Consider the following 22,973-nt stretch of genomic DNA (forward strand, 5'->3'; position numbering starts at 1 on the left):
GACAGCACCTCGGGCAGTGGCTTAACCCGCTACACCATGGCGCTGGACCCTTTGGCGCAGTTTTGAATGGTCACCAGACAGGACTGTCACACAGAGGATCTGCAGGAACTATACTCTGCTAATAGCTGTCTACCAGCCGATGCTGCACCCCAGCGCCCAGCCCAGTGCCCAGCTCAGCCCCCTTCCCTGGCACACACGCCCCAACAATTTTCTGATTTTTGCAATTGTTCATGACCTTCTACTGCTCCCTACCTATACAATGAAACTGTCAACAAATAAATCAACACTTATTATTAAAGTGTTATCTTTTTAAAAAAAATATTTAATTTTATTGTAAAGTCAGATATATAGAGAGAAGGAGAGACAGAGAGGAAGATCTTCCATCCTCAAGTGGCCGCAATGGCCAGAGATGCACTGATACGAAGCCAGGAGCCAGGAGCTTCCTCTGAGTTTCCCACACAGGTGCAGGATCCCAAGGCTGTGAGCCATCCTCCATTGCTTTCCCAGGCCACAGGCAGGGAGCTGGATGGGAAGCAGGGCTGCTGGGACACAAACAGTGCCATATGGGATCCTAGCACATGTAAGGCGAGGACTTTAGGCACTAGGCTACCACGCTGGGCCCTAAAGTGCTATCTTTTTTTTTTTTTTTTTTTTTTTTTTTTTTTTTATCATTCTCAGTGTCTTGAATTTTGCCAAATGCTTTGATTTGGGGAAGAGTAGGAAAGGTGTCTGAACTTGGGGAAACAGTTGGTCTCTGAGGTATACGTCTTTCACACACACCCCTACAACTCCATGACGAAGTGCCCTGGGAGCTTGACCTTCACAGAGGCCCTTCTCAGGTGGGACTTCTAGGCACGGCAATCCTGCAGAAATCATGGATAGGCACCCAGACCTTGAGTTACTCTAATTTTGTCCTTATTAAATCAGACGATTTATGTTTTCACAAACTGGGACATGGATCGGTCTCTGTGTTGTGGGGTCTGCCCGCATTCCCCCAACTCACAGCCACTTTCTCACCCTGGAAGACAAGCTGACTTCTGGGAACAAGGTCAAGGGCCACCTGTGTGAGGCCTGTAAGTGCAGGACACCAAATCATACAGAGTTGCTGAAGTCCTCCCGCTCAGGGCTGGCGCCAAGGCACAGTAGATCAAGGCTCTGACTGTGGCGCCGACACATCATGAATGCTGGTTCAAGTCCCAGCGGCTCCACTTCTGCCCCAGCTCCCTGCAAATGCCCCTGGGAAAGCATCAAAAGACGGCTCAAGTTCTTGGACCCCTGCACCCATCAGGGGAGACCCTGAGAAGGCCCAAGGCTCCTGGCTTCAGATTATCCCAGCTCCGGTTCTTATGGCCATCAGAGAGGTGACCCAGCAAATGGAAGATCTCTCTTTCTCTCTCTCTGCAAATCTGCCTTTCAAATAAACACAAAATAAACAAACCTTCAACAGAAAGTAGTCCTGCCGTGCTCTGGAAACGGCCAAACACTACATGTGGAGACAGGATGCAGCCTTTGGGAGCTTCTGTGGCGTGCACAGCCAAGTCAGGCTGAAGAGTGGAGACAGCGTTCACCCCAATCAGCAGAAGAAAGACCAGCGGATAATTCCCTGCAGGCTCTCCCATCAGAGGCAAACAAGCCACCTCAAAGGGCCGAGCTTCAAACGCACATTTTAAAAGCTAACAAAAGTTCAGCAATCAAAGGGAGAGAACGTTCCGTTCCTTCTAATCTACACGAGCTGTTCATCATCATCATTATCATTGAACACAAGCCAGGATCTGTCTGAAATGTATCACTCCTGCTTGGTTGGCTCAAGCTTCCAGCGACTCTCTCGGCAGGTCCCCAGGAACTTCCTGCTGCAGTCACTTCCACGTGAAGGGTGTGCGGGAGACGCGCGTGGCTGCTCAGCTAGCAGGAAGCGCGTCCGATGCAAGCCAAGGTGTGCAAGGTGATGATGCGGACGTGGAGTTGGGAATTAATGTTGGGAACTGTACTTCTGACTTGCTGTTCTTTCACAACTGCCTGGATTTTTGGATTTGGGGTCAATTCTTCCCCTTCTTTTAGCTTTTTATTTAACGCCAGAGTGGTGGTTAAAAATATACAGGGAATAATCTCCCCCCAATGGAGATTTCATTCTTTCTCTCCTGCCTGATGCTTTTCTTGGTTCTGCTCCTAAAACGCAAACCAGGTATCGCAGGACAAGATTTTCCTGATGAAAGAAAGCAGAAGTAGGCAAGTTCCTCTGCATAAAACGGCATCAGTAAGGTCTTGGGGTACTGGAATTTTGTTTCTTTGTTCTTGGTCTTTTACTTGAAGGATCAAGATAAAACGCACGTTCTCATATCACTAAGTCAGGGCTGCGCCTGATTTAAGGCAGTTAACTGGGTCTAAGATGCATAAAGTGAGTGAATTGTGCCCTCAAGTGGCTGAATGCGGTACTGGAACTACAGCGCCCCAAAGCCTTTGTAGACTGTTGCTAAGTAAGCTCTGATTGGTTGTAAAGGAGGAGGCCAGACATCAAAGCCGCCCCAGGCCTCCTCAGTGAGCATCTCTAGGGTGGGGCTCACCTTATCCATCTGGCACTGTCACCCTCCCCTCATCTCCCAGAGACCGGGGAGATCCTCTCTGGATACACAGCTCTCAGGGTTTAAACTACAAACCCGTTTCTTCCGACAAAATCAAGTCCCTGGAGTGCCCATCACCTGGCCCAGATCTGGACGCTGTGGCCATTTGCAGAGTGAACCACTGGATGGGGGATCCCATCCTCTCTCTCTGTAACCCTGCCTTTAAAATTAATAAATAAATCTTTCCTCTTCTTTTTTTTAAATAAATTATGTTTTGTACTGTTAAACATAGAGCCTTGAAGTTGTACAAAGCTTGCAAATTGCTTCATTTGGCCCTGCCAAGGTCTCAACAGTTGAGACTCTAAAATTCAATAAATCCATTGCTGGCTAATTTTTAAGTGTATAACTTGGTATGGCCCGCAAATAATGTTATAAATATCAGATGACTCTTGGTAGAAAAAGGGTCTTCTACCCGTTTTAACAATGTCCCAACTTTTCCTCACCACTTCATCCGGGGTTATCCCTGATCCTTTCCTTTCCTTAAAAATTCCATTCACAGGGGCCCAGCAGTGTGGCTTAGCAACTAAAATCCTCGCCTTGAACGCCCCGGGATCCCATATGGGCGCCGGTTCTAATCCCGGTGGCTCCACTTCCCATCCAGCTCCCTGCTTATGACCTGGGAAAGCAGTTGAGGACGGCCCAAAGCTTTGGGACCCTGCACCCACGTGGGAAACATGGAAAGAAGTTCCAGGTTCCCGGCTTCGGATCGGCGCAGCATCAGCCGTTGCGCTCACTTGGGGAGTGAATCATCGGACGGAAGATCTTCCTCCCTGTCTCTCCTCTCTGTATATCTGGCTTTGTAATAAAAATAGATAAATCTTAAAAAAAAAAAAAAGAAATTCCATTCACAGACACTCATTCAAGATGAGCTCCGACCTCCATTCTGTACCATTCTTCCTCCCTGTAGAGCCATGAGTGATAACATTCCTTAAAGCAGACACCTGCCGAGTACGCCGGACCGGACTTCTGACGTGAGAACAATCAGCTTAATCGGAGGAGACCTGCAAACAGCTAATTACCCATCAGAGCAACCATCTTCCAAGAGAAGGGCGAGTTCCCAGCAAGCATAGCCTGGTAACTGGCTGGAGCCTCGGGGAGGCTTTCAGGGGCTCGGTTGAGGGATGCAAATGAACTATATGAGGCTTTGTGTAATGCAGCCACCAGCTGAAGGGACAGGTATGAGCTGAACAATCTCCTTATAGCTGCCACATCCATGATTTCTGTCCATGTCCCTTTGGCAGCCACTAGACAAAACGCCCTAGAGGGCTTCGCTGGGTCTTGGCCCTAACCGATGCTGCTGGCATTCTGTTCCCCAACAAGGCAGTTGGTGTTTCCATTACCAGCTGCTGGGTCACGTGGAAAATAAGCCAAGAGTTGGTTCCAATGTGTTGCCAGGTAAACAACTAATATGTTCTTAATCTGGGCAAAAAGGAAGGAACGCCAAGTTCGGGCGTGGATAATCCCTTTCAGGAAGTCAACTTTCCCAGCTGTTCTGTTTCTCGTCCACTATTGCCCATGACTTCTCAAGTTGCTTGCTTGAGTCTGTCTCGGGGGGCGGGGAGAGGGCAGGATACTGCGTTAGCTCCAGGCCTTGACCCTGCAAGGTGATGATGGAGGGTTGATGGAGTTCAACTGAATGTTAGCATCCTGAGCTGTGAGTCTGGCCCTGGCACACAGCTGCCCTTAGAAACACGTGACAGCCCACTGTGCCCAAGGGAGCTCTCCAACTTGTCAAAAGTCCCCTCGTTTGAGATTCAAGTGCTGGCTTGGTCAGTGAAGGCATTCGTTGGCCCAGCAGGTTCCTTGTGGAACAATTTTTGATATGTCAAGCCATATTTCAAATTCATGAAATTATCTGCTCTTCAATCTTCATTTTTATTTCTTTGACGTCCTGAATGACAGCCATGACCAGGGGGCAGTGGTCCAGAAATAACAACGTCAACAGTGGAACTTACCAGACAGGCCAAACCCTTAGCCTGATGTCCAGAATTCTTCTGCTGAGTCAAAGGAAAACTCTTCTAAAAGAAATAGAGCATGTTGTGCCTTCTAAAATAATAATGCTCTTGGGTACGGTAAGATTTTTCACACCATGCTTGTTAACTGATTCCATAATGTCAATGAGTTTAGCTTAAGGACATCGTGAGGGGGAAGAAATAGGAAAGCCAGGAGATTTGCAAGTTTGGGATGGCAAGAAATAATAAAGAGGGGGAAAATTGACAGAAATGAAGTGAAATCATCGAAATCAAACTCTTCCATACATCTTGCTTTGCACACTCAAGTTGTCTGCATGACAATTCTTGTGAGACAAGAAGCAAAGTGAACAGGAGTGGAGGTGCAGGGATGGGGGGGGGAGTTCTCTAGGATGGGTTTACCATCAAGACCAACTTCATCAACCCCTCCAAGGCACGTGAGAACTGGAGGAAGGAAATAGAAAACATAGAACAGCATCACAAGAGAAATCTGACATCACGCATGCTCTCTCGATTCCTTCAATGTGAGAGTCTGAATTAAGTTACCTTTCCCTGGGGATCAGGCCTTGGCCTGGGAGCTGAGGGCAGGTGCTGCAACCAAATCTGGGGGTGTGGGTGGGTGGGGGCGGACAGCGGGATGTGTCAAAGACCCGATGTTGAGTGGGGTGACCTTGGCATTTCCACAAGGACTGTGCAGCTGGAGCAGGCTCCCTCTGTAGGCACGGGTCGTTTCTTAGGATGTGCAGTCATCTGTCAGACCTGCCCTCCTTAGCACTCCTGCTTCTCAGAATCACCCAGGGCCCCGCTGTGGCATGATTAAAGGGTAATTCTTGCAGCAAGGAGCAGACTGAGTTGTAAATGACTCCCCTGGGTGATTAAATGCCGAGAGCCAGGGCTGTAAGGCTAGAATTCATTGGCTGCAAGTGTATGCTGATGCCCAAGCATTTGTCTCCATCTACATAGTAAGGGTTTTGAAAAGATACAGACAAAATGCCTTTTGGCAAGCATTTTCACACCCTACTTCTCCCTCCAGGAAGTGCAGAATTGAAGGGAACAGGGAGACTTGGGAACTTGGATTTCGGGAATGAAAACAGAAAGCCAGAGCTGTGGAATGGGCACGGAGCACAGCGCATCAGAGCATCAGAGTACCTGGTTGGAGTCCCAATGCCTGCGCTTCCCATCCAGCTTCCTGCTAATCCACTCTTGGGAGACAGTCGGTGATAGCTCAACCACTGCGGACCCTGCCACCCCACGGAAGACCTGGCCTGAGTTATTGCAACCTGACATTGGCCTGGAGACAGTCCAAGCCTGCTGAAACCTTGGCCACACCTTCAAGTGGGCGGTACGAGCACTGCCCACCCGTGCCCTAACCACCAATGGGGAACATTTTGCCTACTACTTCGTGCCCAACAAGGAGGGGTCAGGGAAGGCTTAAAAGCCCAAGAGCCTTCCTTCAGCCTTTGGTGTCTGTCCTTTATCCTTCTGAAAGGCACCCCACCTGGCTAACTTAACACTCTTTCCCCCGTCCCAAGTGAATCATGAATTACAGAAGGGAGTTCTGTTGCTAACTTCATCATGGTTGTCTGTATTCTCACTATATTTTTTAATGTCAATGAATCGTGCACTTATTCCTTCTGGTTCTCAGTTTCACAAAGCTGGAAATGTGTGTGTGGGGGGAGATGAGGGTCCCTGGATTAGGTGAGCCCCGAAGCTCCTGCATATAGCCTATTGTAAGCCTGGTTAAGAACTGGGGCGAGGACAATTTTCTTGCACTTCTGGTGGGCAGCAAATTGGTACAAATAGGAATGGTGACGAGGTAATAAATAGTAGGAATAACACTAAAAATGAGTATCACTTGTGACCCCATGGTTTCACTTTTAGGCTTATTCCTTAGCAAACTTTCATACGGGCACACAAAGGCAAAACCTCACCGCATGCCCAGCGTTCCTGAGCGCTGAGCACTGTGTATGAGTAACGACATGGATAAAGGACGGCCTCATCACACAAAGGAATACTACTCAGCAGTTAGAGTTAGTAATTTAGTTCTCTATAAAAATACAAACTCGGGCCTCGCATGGTAGCCCAGAGGCTAAAGTCCTCGCCTTGCGTGCCTGGGATCATATGAGCGCCGGTTCTAATCCCGGTGGCTCCACTTCCCATCCAGCTCCCTGCCTGTGGCCTGGGAAAGCAGTGGAAGACGGCGCAAAGCCTTGGGACCCTGCACCCGCGTGGGAGACCCGGAAGAAGCTCCTGGCTCCTGGCTTCAGATCAGTGCAGCTCCGGTCATTGTGGTCCCTTGGGGAGTGAAACATTGGACGGAAGATCTTCCTCTCTGTCTCTCCTCCTCTCTGTATATCTGACTTTCCAATAAAAATAAAATAAATCTTTACAAACACAAAAACACAAGCTTTTCAGCACTGAAACAATAAAATCCATAGGAATAGTCATACAGAAGACAAGAAAAAACTCTTACTGCAGATTGAAAAAAAAAGTGCATAACACATGAGGTATATGAATCCATTACAAACATTTTAAGTGAGCTTAAAACAATATTAAGTATTTACAGATATAGATGCCCCCAAATAATATGCGTTTGTGTGTAAAAAAAGGAAAATGAAAAGACATGTTCACGAAAACAGTGAGAACTGGAGGATAAGCAATCTGTGAGTGGACGCTGGACAAAGAAGGCCCGAATCTTCATGACTTCCATATTTCATTAAAAAAACACAAAAAATAACAAAATCCCTTCTCTGAATTGTGGGAAGAAACGCTTGCTATTCTTTGCTGCATTTCGAAACATCTGATCAAAATAAAAAACAAAGTATGTGAACAGCAGTGCCAATGCCAGCCGTGGGGGGACAGGCAGCGTGTCCCATGTGTGCGAAGGGTCAGGTGGCCACACATGCACGGTCAAGAACCAGAGCCAGTCGGGTCTCTCGGGCTGTCAGTGTCCGGCTCATTGTCACCCAAGCCGCTAGCCCCCAGCTGCATGTTGCTAACAGAACCGAAATCGAAATTAATAAAATTAAGTAAGACGAAACCTTCTGTTTCTCTGCAGCCAAATTTCGAGTGCTGAACAGCTGCGTGCGGCTACCGGCTAGCATGTTGGACACGAAACCCATGGAACATTTCTGTTACTGTAATAAATTGTACTCAGCAGAGCAGGTCTTGACCCAAAGACTTGTCTTTAAGACATTTGGAGCGCTGCGGTCACACTGCTCATTTCCTTTTATGTCTTTGTACGGAAGAACCATTGATAGCTAATCCACGATATGGTATTCCAGAACAATCCTTTGGGCTTCCGTAGTGCAGCGGTTGCCACACTGGCCTAACCTAAGATAGTCCCAAAAATTACAATTGTCATCAAACAACCATGTTCTTGTTAAAGGTGATGCGATAAGACATTTTTAGAAGCAGATCCATCCATTGTCCATAGTTGTATCAATATCACATTTCACTTCCCCCTAAACTCTTTAAGAAGATGGGTTGAAGGATTAAAGGACAATGAAAGCATTATCTAAGCAGAGTTCAACAGTTCTCCAGGGGCCGGGGTCGGGGAGGTGGGGATGCCAGGGGGTGGGGGAGTTGTCTGTTTACCTGTACACAGTGTGAGGCACATACACTTCTCGGATTGGAAATTCCAAAATCTCCTTGTGTAGACGTGTCCGGCTTTCGGGAAACGGCCTCACGGGCAGCATCTCAGGAGTCAGACAGCCAGGGATGGTCTCTGGGGCTGAAGAGATCTCCAGTCGCAGCACGCCTTCCAGGGGGGAGACAGGACCGCGTTACTTAGCAAGCAGCTTTGTCACGTGACCAGGGCAGCCCTGAGCGAGCTACAGGGAACCTGTGAGCGTGCATGAACTTGAGGAGTTCTCAGTTCATTTCTCAAAGGTTGAGAAAAACCTAATGTGAAGGTGTTAAGTGAGTCGGACTATGCAACTACGGCCATGGAACAGTCCTGGTAGTTAAGTAGCTTTCCTGCACAGCTGGTGGGACAAACGGGGGGGGGGGTTGGCCTTGGTGTCCCTGGGACCCCAGGCGTGCAGCAGAAGGACCCCAGGGGCTGTCTGGTTCAGGATAAGGAAGGTGCCTTCACCTTCTGTGAGAATACCCCACGTGCACTCTTCCTCCGGTCAGAGCTGCTTGTAATATTTTACCTGATGAATAACATTATCGAGTCATCTTTGTTCACAATGATGATCTGATTAACCAAAAAAAAAAACCCAGGTCTGAAATACAATGCTTTTTTAAAAGCCATCCTTTAAGGAAAATAGAAAACATCAAGAGATGGGCCAAAAGCATAGATTGATTCAGACTCTTAACTCTGTTATTTAGATACATACATATGTATATATGCATATACGCATGTGTATATACGTGTCTGTATTAAAGATTCCTGTTTATTTGCAAAGTAGAGTTACAGTTGCAATGGTCAGAGCTGAACTGATACAAAGCCAGGATCCAGGAGCATCTTCCTGGTCTCTCACGTGGGTGCAAGGGCCCAAAGATGATCCATCCTCTGTTGCTTTCCCGCACAAACATGGAACTGGATCAGAAATGGAGCAGCCAGGACACAAAGTAATGCCCATAGGGGATGCCAGCGCTGCAGGTGGAGGATTAGCTTGCTACACTACCAAGCCAGCCCCTGTTTTATATCTGTGATAGGTGGCAAGACAGAGAGAGGGAGAGACAGCGAGAGATCTCCCATCTAGTTGATTCAGTGCCCAAATACATTCAGGGACAGGCCAGGTTAAAACCGAGAGCCCAGAACTCAATCTAATCTTCCACATGGCTAGATGGGGATCAATTAGTCAAGCCATTCAGCACCTGCTTCCGTTGACCAGGATCAGGAAGCTGGAAGTGGGAGGAGACCCAGGACCACACGCGTACACTCCAGTGTGGCATTCAGGGGCACCAAGGAGCAAGCTGACCACAAGGCCACATGCCTGCTCCCACTCGCAAAGTCCCTGACTTCATTTGGGAGACGATAGACATTCCAGCACTGGGTAGACAATGCGCTGATGCTGAACCATCTGGGCATAGCTAAAGGGGCCAAAGCGAAGCCAGCCACACCTGGGATCGACTTGACTCTCCTCTGTAAGGAAGAGGATCTTTTGTAGTCGGCTAAGAACTTGAACAAGTCTTCATCGCTGAGCCGATCCCCCTCCTGCAAGGAGAAAAGGCAGGTGGATGCGCAGGTTGCATGGGCCAGGGACCGGAAGATTTTTGCCTTCCAGCTTTCTTTCCACAAGTCTTTCTTGACAGGTAGGATTATTGGCAATTCAGAAATCATTCATTTCCACTTCCTGTTCAGCATTCAAGAATCTAGGCGCTACATCCAACCCAACGATGCTAATTCTCCCCTCGGACAACACGTCTACACTCTCCAGAAATTGTCTCTCTGCATCCCCACCTCATTTTAACGCACTTGTATTGGGCAGGCAGCTTCAACATGGATGCTACCTTCCACTGCGGCACACCACTCTCCCGCAAACACGCATGCGTGATCTCCACTTCTTATAAACAAGCCAGCAGTGTGGAGAGGAAGATGTGCCTTAACCCTAACAAGAAAAGTCAGGCGTTGTCAAGCACCAGCCCCCAAGGTCAGCCCTTCGTGCCCCTTAAATAACAACTCCGCTGCCCCTCTTTCCACGGCCCCCGGCTTTTTCCCAAGTTTTCAATGATGGTAATGTTTGCTGTGCTGTCTGGAGTGACTCCTCCCGAGGAGGAAGAGCCCCAAAGCGGTGCGCACGGGGCACTGATGAGAACCAAGCCCTGCCAGGAAACCTGGGGCGACTGGGAATTAATGTGTCAGTCCCAGCCTCAAACGTTTCTGGGATGGCGGGTACTAATGGAGGACCACTCAGCGGGCACAGCTGTATCACTGAACACTTACTGGACCCAAGGTACTCTTTTCATGCCTCGGGTCGTGTGTCACTCGCAACAGCCACAAGCATCGAGCGTCACTATTGCTGCTGGTTAGATGAGGTCAGCGAACACGTTCCTTGAAGTCCCACACGTGAGGACAAACCCAGACACTTGGTGAACAGATACCTGCTTGAAAAAGTTGTTAATGGTCATGGTGCTGGTCTTGAAGTTGGAGCCAACCCCATTCTCCTCCAAGGAGAGGGCTCTTTCAGAAAGTCTTCTTGATTGGGACAAAGTCCTGCGTTCGCCCACAGAGCTTCTTCCTTCAAAGGAAACAACCATTATCTTAAAATACACCTTTCTGTCGGAATGCGTGGCAACAACGAACTTAGAGGGAAGATCTTTTTTTAAAGTCACTGAACATGAGCATCCTTGCTTTAAACAGAGGCTTCCCTTCTGGGGCCCCGATTTTTCTTTTTCTTAAAGATTTATTTATTTATATTGGAAAGTCAGATATACAGAGAGGAAGCTCTTCCGCCCACTCACTCACTCACTCCCCAAGTGGCAGCAACGACCGGAGCTGAGCCGAGCCAAGGCCAGGAGCCAGGAGTTTCTTTAAGGTCTCCCAAGAGAGTGCAGGGTCCCAAGGCCTTGGGCCATCCTCTACTGCTTTCCCAGGCCGCAAGTAGGGAACTAGATGGGAAGTGGGGCCACCGAAATTAGAACTGACACCCATATGGGATCCCGGCGCGTGCAAGGCGAGGACTTTAGCTGCTAGGCTACTGTTCCAGGCCCACCCTATCTTTCTTAGTGCTCTACTGGAATCAGTGAGTGCAGAGAAGTCAGGAACAGGTCAGACTCCCTTCACTGGGCACCCAGGGTAGAGTCCAGAGCTGCTGTCAGACCAAGGTCTTGGTAAAAAAAAAAAAAAAAAGTCCTTGATGTATTCAGCACAATGTTTGTTTTTTGCTATTTTTACAATTGCATTCCACTGGGAGAGGCTAGAAGTGAAATGCCCCTGCAGGCATCTGAGATTGTGATCTAAAGGGGCGCAGCTCAGTAGGGGTACACTCTGAATCCAAGCATTTCTATGCTCTCGGGGTGTGGACCAGGCATTTGTGACCTGCCTCCTGCGATTAGAACCCTAAACCCCACACAAGCCTGCACTGGGAACCTGAGCTTTTGCTTAATTGTTACCGATCCCCTTTTATTTATTCATTTTAATGTTATTGGAAGGGCAGAGAAATAAATGGAGTCTTTCATCCATTGGCTCACTCCCCAAATGTCTACGACGGGCAGGATTGGACCAGGCCAAAGTCCGGACAAGAATAAAATCTGGGTGTCCCATGTGGGTGGCCGGGATTCCAGGTCTTAAGCCAGCACTTCATCTCACATCTGCCAGAAGCTGCAACTAAAGGCTCAGTCAAGATGTGAACCCAGTCTCCTCTGGGATAAGGGGCCCCCCCCAAATGGCCACAGTGGTCAAGGTTGGGGTTAGGGGTGGGCCAGGCTGAAGCCAAGAACCAGGAACTTATTCCAGCTCTCCCACATGTGTGCAGCGACCCTGCTGCTCTCCCAGGTACATGAGCAGTGAGCTGGATTGGAAATGGAGCAGCCAGGTCTCAAACAGGCACCCATATAGGATAAGGCAGGGGCTTAACCCACTGCCCCATAGCCCTGCAAGCAACATCTTCCCTGCTATAGTAAATGCCTGTCGCAAACATCTACTTCTAAAAATTGCATTTGGACAAATACTCTTTAAGAGACTAGAAATTTTGTTGAGACTCCTAAGTGTAGCTTTAGTTGCTTTTTTACACCTAGAAGACACAACCATAATGCCTCTTTTTGACACATGGTTATTGTATCATCCTACTGTTTTTGAGAGTGTTATCATGGAAGGGGGTGATGGCTACTGAAAAGTAGCTTTTTAAAGTGTGAAACCTTCTAGAAAATTACAGCCAAAATTTTATTCTAAAAGTATATTTAAGCTCTGCAAATGTTCATGGCAATTGTTTGGGGGATTATTCTGCAATGAGGTACATGTAATTCGGTCATGATAAATTTGCATTCTGTTAATCTCTTTTTTTCCTTCCCACTCCCCAAACTTTACTACACTCCCAAATCCCATCAATAAGCAGTTGGTGCGCTATGGAGCTTCCCACTGCAGATAAAAATCTTACCAGTCATGGTCTCCGCATCGGCTACCTCCCTGTCGAGGGTGGAGACATTGAAGAAGCTTGCTAAACTGATGGGAGCCCAGGCAAAGGGCATCCGGTATTTCCCCAAGCGCTGGCAGAAGGATTCAGCTTGAAGTTTTAATTTTTCAATCTTTTCTTTACTCTGGAGGAAAAATGGAAAAGAGATGGAAAAGAACCAGATAATCAGGCATCAGCAACCAGCCAGCTCCCCTAGACAGGTCGAATCCCAAAGAGGGACTCAACAGGACAAGGATGCCACTTGGGCCCAAAGTCTAAAGGGTAAGAAACCAGGTCTAAGACGTAAGGCATAGAGGCGCTACATCCAATCAGTACATTATGCATGCAGGTTGAGAACCTGCGCAGGACAGCGCCAAGAAAAAATCCAGGCTCTTCCTGATTCAGTACTTTCTGAGGTACATTAATCAGCGCTGCCTCCCAACCATCCCTGTGGGAAAGGGGCGGCAGCCTGTGTGCCGCTGGGGAAGGGCAACGGAGCACTGGTATCCTTCAGTTTTGTAAGGGATGCATGGGCTTCCCAAAGAGCTGGGCTAGACCTACTGGCCAAGCTGTACCATTACATCCTGGTGAGCACCATAACCAGCTCAGTGACTTACATCTTTATCATGGACGGCCAATCTCTCTTGCTTTTGTTCAAACACATTTCTGTGTGTGTTGACAATAGAGATGTACAACAAGTCAAAGCACATCGGGCATTTTGTGGGACATATCTGAAAACACCTTTCTGTAAGATGCCACCACTTCGTAAAGTGAGCCTACCTTCCCACCGTCACTTTCCTTGATAACCATGTAGGGTTCTGCACAGTCTCCAATCTCCCCTTGCTGAAGGACTTTCTCAATCTGCCAGGAAATAATACCAAAAGAAGCACAAGAATTATACCCCTATGGTGAAACCTGTGCAACCCCCTCCCCCAAGTAATGCTTGTTGACAGCATTTGATGACTTGTCGTGCGCACAATAGTTGGTGGCACTGATTTTTTTTTTTTTTTAAGATTTACATTTCTTTACTGGAAAGGCAGATTTACAGAGAGAAGGAGAGATGAGAGAAAGAGCTTTTGTCTGTTGGTTTACTCCCCAAGTGGCTGCAATGGCAGCCAGGGCTGAGCCAATCTGAAGCCAGGAACCAGGAGCTTCCTCTGGGTCTCCCACATGGAGAGACCCAGGGTCCCAAGGCTTTGGGCTGTCTTCTATTGCTTTTCCAGGCCCCAGGCAGGGAGCTGGATGGGAAGTGGAGCTGCCGGGATTAGAACTGGCGCCCTTAGGGTATTGATTTTTTTTTTTAAGATTTATTTATTTATTTTTTTGGAAAGGCGGATATACAGAGAGGAGGAGAGACAGTGAGGAAGATCGCGCCAGGCCCTATGGTATTGATTTTTAAGATGAGTATGAAAAACACAATATAAAGTGTTATAAAACAAAATTATAAAGGCATATTAAAAGGATGATGGTAGATGCACAGCATGTGTTAACGGTTATTATCTTCGGATGGTGGGGTTATTTGTGATTTTTTACTTTCTTCTATTGCTTCCATGTAGCTTCTATTTTTGAAAAATAAACATGTGTTATGCCCATAATAAAAATGGAATAAAGCCTATTTTATAAAGCAAAACCCATGAGTTCTATATAGGAAGCGAGAAGCTCATTTTCTTTATTATTACTTACAATGTAAAAAAGAGATATGATCTCTATAAAAGTCAGGTTGGGACGAAAACCTTCCAGAAAATGAACAGAATAAATTGTCCGTAATTGTGTTCCTTACACTTCCTATTAGGGCTGCGTATCTGGGTCTAATAGACTTGGAAAGAAATCCAGAAGCCACGAGACACACAGCTGGCCAACTACCTTGACCACGAGGTAGATGTCTGAGGAGGGGTAGGTGACAGAGAAAACTGCAGATCTGGCCTGACTTGATGGCGCAACTGATGGTGTGTGAGCGCGAAGAAATCCTTTGAACTGGTCAGAATTCAGGTCACAGTGAAAGTTTTCGGAGATCTGTAAATGAGCAACAAAGGGAAAAAGAAGTTAGACCTGCTGTACTCAGAGCCTAAATATGTCTGAGAAGGAGCAAATTCGCAGCACCCATTGGTGTATACAAAAGCTGTATGGGATGTGGCACAGACTGGACACCAGTCTGCTGCACATACTGGCATGCGCAGGAACCATGGCTGGGGGTGGTGGGCCTGGTGGGAGTTACTGGGGGTCGCTCAGACTAGGCAACAGTTCCTGCTGGTGTATGCAAGGGCCGAGTATGTGGTGTACAGGGTTAGGGTGGCCCACAGTATCCACAGGCTTATGTAAAAGATGGAGCTGCAGACAGAACTGACCCAACAACAGCAACCACCAGTGTGTGTGTGTGTAGGCTGATGAGGGCGACAGCCAGAGCAGGACCCAGCACTGGCTGGCACACATGGGAGTCAGGTTTGGGGTCACCTCTGGTGAGGTTTTTTTTTGAGGACCCCTGTCCCCCAACTGGACCACAGGACTCAGAGCTCCAACCACAGGCAAAATCGCAGGATCTGTGGTCTGACCACAGAGTAAATATGTTAGAACTGGGCTTCCTCAGTTGCCGAAGACAGTGCAGTGGACAGCATGCCTAGATGCACATGGTATGTATGGCAGCTCATTGGGGCCACAGAGGATGGAGGGCGGAACAAATTGGACAGTTCTCCCAGCCAAGCACTGACAGCAGGCAAGTGGGTGAATGAAGACTCTAATGTGGACAATGTCAGCCAATGGGCCTTGGAAGGATTTCCTCATCCTTGGAGCGATGAAATCAACAGCATTTTAGAACTACTGAAACCACTTGAGGAGGATCCTTGGTGCATGCTCCACGTGGAAGATCCTGGGATGACATCAGGTGGCCGTTCCCCATCCCGGAAGCTGCTGCGTTTAGAAGGCTGGGTGTGCCTTCTCCTCTTCTCTCCTCCCTCCCTCCAGATACAGGAAGAGAAAAAAGGAAATTGGAAACAATGGTCTCATCCACCTTCACCTATTTCCTTGACCCTTCCTACACCAATCAGTGATCCAATGACCTAATCATCATCAAAAATAAAACAAAAAAAATAAATCCACCCACGGAATGAATGCATTTCTAGTTGCATGGTCAACGGCTTGTGGCCACCAGCCGCATCGCCAGTCCTCCTGGTGATCCTGACGGAGGCTCACATTGGAGAATCAGCGCTTTCAACCGCTGCACTGGGGCAGCCAGCTGTTGCAGATGCTCATTTAGCCTAACCAGTACAAATCTCAGTGGTGATTGGTATTTATGCAAGAACGACTGGGGGGCAATGAGGAGCAGAGAAGTTCCCCCACTTCTCGGGTGGCCAAGGTAATCTTCCTTTATGAGCAGCACAACAGCCAGGGAGAAGGCATGGGGCCACTAAATCCTTTCCAATGAAAGCCACTTTCCAGCCTTTTCAACACAAGATGATTCCCTTCTTGGCAAGCCTGTTGCTCAGGGTGAACCTTTTCAGCCAGAGCAAACACGGCCTGCACACCCAGGCTTGCTCAGAATCTACTGACGCTGTTTGGGTTGGCACATGACTCTCTGTGCTAACTTTCTTTTCTCCACCAAGACCATCACTTCCGGCACACCTTTCATTTAAAGATTCTTCAAAGGAAGTGACTAGGGGTCCTAGACTCTGCTTCAAAAGGCAAAAAAAAAAAAAAAAAAAGCAATCAAATTGGATCCTTCTATGGGCATTTGACTTCCCTTCTGATGTGGTTTGTAGCTGCATAGAAGTGAGATTTTAAAAGTGAACCTAAGGGATCACGGTAAATACGCACGCGTCAAGGGTTGGCTTTCTTACCTTCTTCCTTTCTTTAACATCATAGAGGGCAATGCTGGCGAACAGAGGCTCAATTTCAATTTCAAATCTGTTAGAGGGAGAAATGCAGGGAGCTGTCGTTTAGATTGTCACAGGCTTGGATCTACACACTGGTTAAAACTGTAAACTGTTTCCAGAAATATTCAGAGAACATCATGCCTAGAGCTACTACACTGAAATATGAACGGAGAAATACAGGAGGCTCGTGGACATTTTCTTAATGTTTGAAGTCATGGTGGATGCAGAGAGTATAGGTTAACAGAGACAAAAGAGTTGGCTATTCCAACAGCTCGTTTGTAAGTGAGACTGTAATAGTGGTGAACTCACAGGCACCGGGGCAGACTTCAGCTGTTCCCCTTCCCAAGCCTGCTAACGCTGGGATTCTAATCCCACTACCTACTTTCCCCAATGCCATCTATTCATACGCAAAGTGAGCAAGCATGTCCTAAGGTTACACCAGCGAACAGACTCAGAAAACCAACGTCAAGCATTATGCCCAAGAGCCAAAAGGCAGAAGCAACTCAAGGACCGAGTGACAGGAGAATGGATGGAAAACAACACTGTGTGTTCCAGATCTATGAGACCAAAGGCCCTGACGCCTCCCCACCAGTAGAGGTGGCTGCGGGAAGGGTTACAGCATAGTTAACCCATTCTGAGTTTACACCCTAGGGTCTGACAACTTCATTCATAAGTAGGAACTCAAACACTCGGAGAAATTCTTGGAGTTCAAATACAGCCTTGAATTCAGAATTCAGATACTTAATTGCAAAGCAAATGATCTTCCTGGTAACATGTGAAAAATATGTTACCCTTATATGCTTTAGCCCGGATACAGCATTTTGCAACTTTAATATTTTCAATAAGGTCTGTAATTCAAAGTGGAAGAATCAATTCTACAAGGTAGCAGTATGCAAGAAGGAAGAGGAGTGGGTGAGCAAAGCAACGAGTACACTAAGGCACTGATTAGAATGCAAGGAACCAGCAGGAGAATGGATTTAGATGGTATGTCCATGCACTATAACGTAGCTACTCAAGAGCAAAATTAACACATATACAGGAGGGCGTGTGACTTTTTTTTCAACTATCAAAGTACAATACAACTGTTTCAAAACAGATGTGGTAAACAGATGTCTGAGTAGGCAAGCCTCTCATGTGTAGTATTTGTGAATTTCTGTGTTATGCATAGCTGCATCATGACCGATTTCAAGCTGCTAATAAGACGTCGTGAACCCACAGCGGGGAGGAGGCGTGCACTGTCAGCTCGCATGGGTTTATACAAGCCAACTCCACCATACATCTCTCTAGTCCTGCTATTTTTCTTGATATCAGCTGTCATCTTACATGCCCAACCTTAGCAGACACCTGGGATTCGTTCCATCGAAAGATGGCGAGCAAAGGTGTGGGAGGAATCAAGTCCACGTCTAGCCGACTGGCCCGCCCTTGTCACTCCCCTAGGGCACACGCTGTCCCCAGTGTGCCTGCAGGTCTTCCCTGATTCGCAATCTCAGGACGCAGACACAGTTTGTATCTAACAGAGCCCACAAGCGTAGCGTAGTGACTACCGTACCAGTGGGTACTTACTTCAGCGTCAGCACCTTGACCAATACTCGGTTGCCCAGATGTTCTCTGGGACATTCTGGAATTGGACGTATCTCCACAGCGTCCTCCTGTGAGTGATCACAATGTAATGAAATCATTAGTGAATTTCCATAAGGAGTTCCACTTGCGGTGAACCCCAGGGAAGGAAAGTTACACTTGCAGACAAAGAGAGTTGGGGGGCAGGAGGAGATATTAACACACATACCACTTAGGAACACCCACCAGATGTATTGCTGCATCTTATACCTAGTGTTGGCTGCTTTTATATATATATATATATATATAAAATCTATAATATATAATAAATAATATATAATATATATTATTCTGACTTTCAAATAAAAAGACAGTATTAAAAAAATTAAATACAGTATTAAAAAATGCTTGATAAGTCTGACAAAAGGTTTTACTGCAATGGTTGAAAAACGAAGTTATAAAATATAATTTTGTAAACTACCATCTCTGGATTTCAGTCACACATGCTCATACAGTATGTCATCATCAATACACACGCATAAAGAGGCAGATGTGAACTGTGGAGTTAAAGGGTTAAGGCCCTGATTTTTAAATAATTCACCAACATCTTGCACAAGCAACTTAACCTTTCTAAACTTAAGGATTGGAGACAATATTGCTTATATTATGCAAACTTAATTTAAAAATCTATTTTTCTGTTGACAACTAATAACTATCTACTGACAGGTTATCATATGCTGTTTTTAATCTAGACACACACCAAAGAAAGATTTTTAATCTATGTATACACTGAAGAAGGAATTTAAAAAAAAAAAAAGATTTGTTTTTATTGGAAAGGCAGATCAAATTTACACAGCGAAGCAAAGACAGAGAAAAAGACCCTCCATCTGTTGGATGCTCCCCAGACGGCTACAATGGCCGGAGCTGAGCCAATACAAAGCCAGGAGTCAGGAGCTTCCTTGTGGTCTCCCACATGGGTGGAGTGTCCCAATTTTGGGCCACCCTGCTGTTTTCCCAGACCACAAGCAGGGAGCTGGAATGGAAATGGAACAGATGGGACATGAACTGGCATCCATATGGGATTCTGGCACTTGGCAGGTGAGGATTGAGCCATTGAGCCATCACCCTAGGCCCCTTAGAAAGATTTGACCAAGCCAATTAACTTTACTGATATCTCCCTTCTAAGGTGTCTCAGAGGTAACAGACGATCACTCAAGACCTTGGGCCTTTGCCACCCATGTTGGGGACCGGGATAGAGTGTTTCTGACTCCTGGCTTTGCTATTAGTTTGACCTCACTTGCTGTGGCCAGCTGAGGAGTCAAACAGAGAATGGAAGGCCTGCCTGTCTCCCTCCCTGACGCCCCCTCCTTTCAAATAAATAACATATTTTTTTTAAAAAAGAGTATGGTAAGAATTCCTAGCTGTTATTTTTTATCAGCGTTCCATGTAGGTAATGAGACATTGGGTCTGGTGTGTCATAGACTTGTCCTGATGAAAAGAAATAGCCCCAGAAGTCACACGGCGCAGCACCTGCACATCAAGGATGGCACAACAGTTAGAGGCAACCAGAAGCATCTTCCTCGTGGCTCTGCACCGTCTCGCAAATTCTCTGATGGGGATGCAGTCACACCCACCTCGTCCACTGCTGGGTAGAGCGCGAAGAGCTCGGCCTGTCGATTGGTCCTCCGGGCCTCCTCGTTCCGCTTCTCAAAGTCCTCGGAGCTCACGTGTTGCAAAAGGTTTTCCAGCCGCGGGTCAGGCTGCAGGCTGCGAAGGTCAAAGTCACAGGCCGTGAGGGGGCCTCTGCCGGACACGTCACACAGCACGTTCAGGTGGCGGGGGGCTGTCTGTGAGAAAACATATTGGGAGGGAGAGAGTGAGCATACAGTGAGCAGTAAGGACGCATCTGAAGGCTATGACATCACTCTTATGTTCACTGCAGCTCTATCTAGGGACAAGACATGGCCACAGCCCAAGTGTCCACCCACCGACGCATGCGTAAAGTGTGTTACATGCAGGCAAGTTGATTCTCAGCCACAAGAAGAGCGAGAAACTCTTGTCACTGGCGACGACAGAGATGAAAGAGGAGATCACTCCGCTAAGAGAAATAAACCGGGCACAGAAAGACAAGCGCCACATGCCCTGAGCACAGTTCCTGACTCCTGGGAAGGCCCAGACCTGACAGGTGCAGCTATCCAAGGAAGCAAAGCAGCAGCTTCTTCTTTCTTCATCTTTCTGCTTCTCCTTCTCCCGGACTCTTCCTTTTGAGTAATGCAGTGAGTAAATAAACAAATCTTTGTTGTTTTGAAGGTTGATCTCGTAGAAGCAAATAGTATAATGGTGGTTACAGAGGCTGGGGACAGAGCGCAGAAGGGAGAGATGGGGCAAGGCTGAGCAGTGGGTCCCAAGCTACGGTTGGATAAAAGTAAGATTCCTGGATTTCTATACTGTAGGGTGACACAGACAACGCTGAAGGAGTTTGCATCTTTTAACTGCACACAAGGATAAAGTATTTGAGGGGATAGCTATGTTTCCCCTCGATTAGTCACTGTGTAGTACCTGTATCAAAACCTCACACAGTTTTATGTGTCTGTGAAAAACTTTTTAAAACTTTCTTTTTTTTAAAGGACAGCTGAAGAATGGGGAATGTCTCCTCATCGTCCCAACGTTGTTCTACAGAATCTCAGGCCCCAGAGAATTTTCTAGACAAACTGGGGATTTGACAAGAAGTCTGTCTTAGCTTCCCAGCCCAAGACTAAACTGCCCTCCGTGAAGACAGGTAACTCGTGTGGGATGCAGCTAAACCAGAGTGGAGAACAGACCAGAGGCAGTGCTGTATGACTAGCAGTTGGCTTGCTCATCTCTACATATTGCGAGCCAAGTCTCTACGTGACCACACACGAGCCACGCCAAGCTAGAATGTGGTGTGACAGTAAGCAGACTGGGCGAGGAAACCAGGCCACATCCCAGTCTCCAAGCCTAAGCCCAACTGGGACAGAAGACGATCTGTGAGAGGTCTGTCTCCAGAGCCAACTGTATAAACTCCAAAGCTGTAGTTGTGTTTCCAAAGGCAGAGAAGTAGGAGTGAGGGATGTTTTCCTACAGGGTGGGAAGCTAACAGTCGTAGAAACACACACACACACACACACAAATGGAAAGGAGTGAGGAAACAAAAAGGGAGAGAGAAAATATTTGCTATTCCGCCTCCCAGCTGCAGTGTGTTTGAAAGAGCCATCATCCACAAAAGGGTTTCTTTATATTCTATTTGGAATGTCTCAGCAATTGGGGACCACGTGCCCGATCAGAGACTTGGCAAGGAATATCTAATGTGGCCAATGATGTGTGCAGAGGCCTTGGGTGGAGCACCGACCAACAGCTACAAAGCCTATGGTGAAATGGTGTTCCAGAATCTAGACTGAATAAACCACTGTTCAAGTTCCCTCTGTGCTTTATTCTCACATTTTATGACATCTAGCTACCTCATAAAAGAATTGCTTTACCACAACATAAATGGTACCTAAGGTCCGTGCGCTGACAATCTTCGATACCAACACTTTAATTATCAACACTGCCATTTGTCTTGGAATTTAAGTAAGCAGGAGAAAAATGAGTTTGATTCCAAGATTTCCTCTTTTAAGGATGTCAAGGAGTAGTCATTTTTTCCCTCTAGTCCCGTTCACTAGGGTCAAGAGCCCCCACATCCCGCATTAACAGTGTCTGCGTTTGAGTTCTGGCTCTGTTCTAATTTCACGGATCCCGGAGAGCAGCAGGTGCACGGCTCAAGTCAACATCCCTGCTATCCTCCTGGGGAGAAACTCGGGGGGAGTTCACAGTTCCTCGCTTCAGCCTGGCGGCACCCCACACACTGCAGGCATTTCAGGAATCAGGCAGCGGATGGGAGCTTGTGCTCCAGCCCGCAAATCAATCAATCAACAGACAACAAACTAAATCAATCAATTTGTAAAAATAAAAGGATGCCACGAAGCATGTTCAAGTAAAGAGTTCATACTCTGTCACTCTCTCATATGTCAAGAATCTTATTATCTTAACACCTTTGAATGCAAAAATTTCATTCTTTCATGTCTAAGAATTTATTCTTAGGGCATGTAACTGGACACAGAGGTAAGGGGCATCCATATGTAATAAAAAAAAAAAAAACCAGAAACAGGCTAAACACTGCCCCGTCGAGGACGCACTAAGAGACTGCAGAACTTTTCATAGAATACAATGATATGTGGTTATCGAAAAAGAATATATTTACTAGAAGAGAAAGATAAACCATAGTATATTGTCAATCTGAAAAAGGATATTTATACATTATGTAAAATACCTAATTTTTATAAAATGCAAAAACACTTCCACAAGTTCATGGAGAAGTGCAAGTAAGAGGTAATATGCATTTTTGATCATTTTTTGACGACCCTTCAAGCGTGTGTACCGTAGCATCCCTTGTGGTATGTATTTCACATACATGAGTTAAGGCGTTTGGCCTCGCCACCGCATTCAGTGTGACAGCATCTCCACGAGGAGTGTTCCACTCCTTCACACACACACACACAGTCACATCAGCTGACAGGTGGACGTCAGCATTGTCGGTCCCTGCTGCGTGCGGTGGTCCTGTGCTGTGGGTTCTCCTTGTCACACACCACCCTGACGTGTTGGCTTTGTCGGCTGCTCTTTCTGTTCTCTGCCAGGAGGGGGCGCTACAAGGAGCCTGAGGCTGGAGGAGGAAATGGGCAGAGGCCCCGTTCCCCTCTGCTTCTAGCTCCCTCACCTCCACAGCGCCTGTTGGTTGGAACTTTGGGCTTATCTGACCTCCTGGGAGGGGACGGCAGCAGCGGGTCAGTTCCTCCATCAGGACATCTTTCCTCCGAGATCAGCCACAGCCCTGCCACCAGC

At 47.1% G+C, this 22,973-nt stretch overlaps 1 protein-coding gene across 4 annotated transcripts in view; it reads right to left on the reverse strand.

Annotated features, from left to right (window-relative positions):
* Positions 1 to 22,973, reverse strand: part of DOCK8 (dedicator of cytokinesis 8) — a 165,521-nt gene that overhangs the window by 81,474 nt on the left and 61,074 nt on the right. For all 4 annotated transcript variants that reach the window (XM_058657399.1, XM_058657401.1, XM_058657403.1 and 1 more), the window contains 9 exons: positions 19,709 to 19,921; positions 18,081 to 18,166; positions 16,482 to 16,548; positions 14,515 to 14,664; positions 13,432 to 13,512; positions 12,637 to 12,796; positions 10,643 to 10,779; positions 9,662 to 9,755; positions 8,186 to 8,348 (listed from right to left, as the gene is read on the reverse strand). In XM_058657399.1, the coding sequence (XP_058513382.1) occupies positions 8,186 to 8,348; positions 9,662 to 9,755; positions 10,643 to 10,779; positions 12,637 to 12,796; positions 13,432 to 13,512; positions 14,515 to 14,664; positions 16,482 to 16,548; positions 18,081 to 18,166; positions 19,709 to 19,921 (1,151 nt within the window). The remainder of the gene's footprint in view (positions 1 to 8,185; positions 8,349 to 9,661; positions 9,756 to 10,642; positions 10,780 to 12,636; positions 12,797 to 13,431; positions 13,513 to 14,514; positions 14,665 to 16,481; positions 16,549 to 18,080; positions 18,167 to 19,708; positions 19,922 to 22,973) is intronic.

The sequence above is a fragment of the Ochotona princeps genome, chromosome 31, assembly GCF_030435755.1.
Source record: "Ochotona princeps isolate mOchPri1 chromosome 31, mOchPri1.hap1, whole genome shotgun sequence".
NCBI lineage: Eukaryota > Metazoa > Chordata > Mammalia > Lagomorpha > Ochotonidae > Ochotona > Ochotona princeps.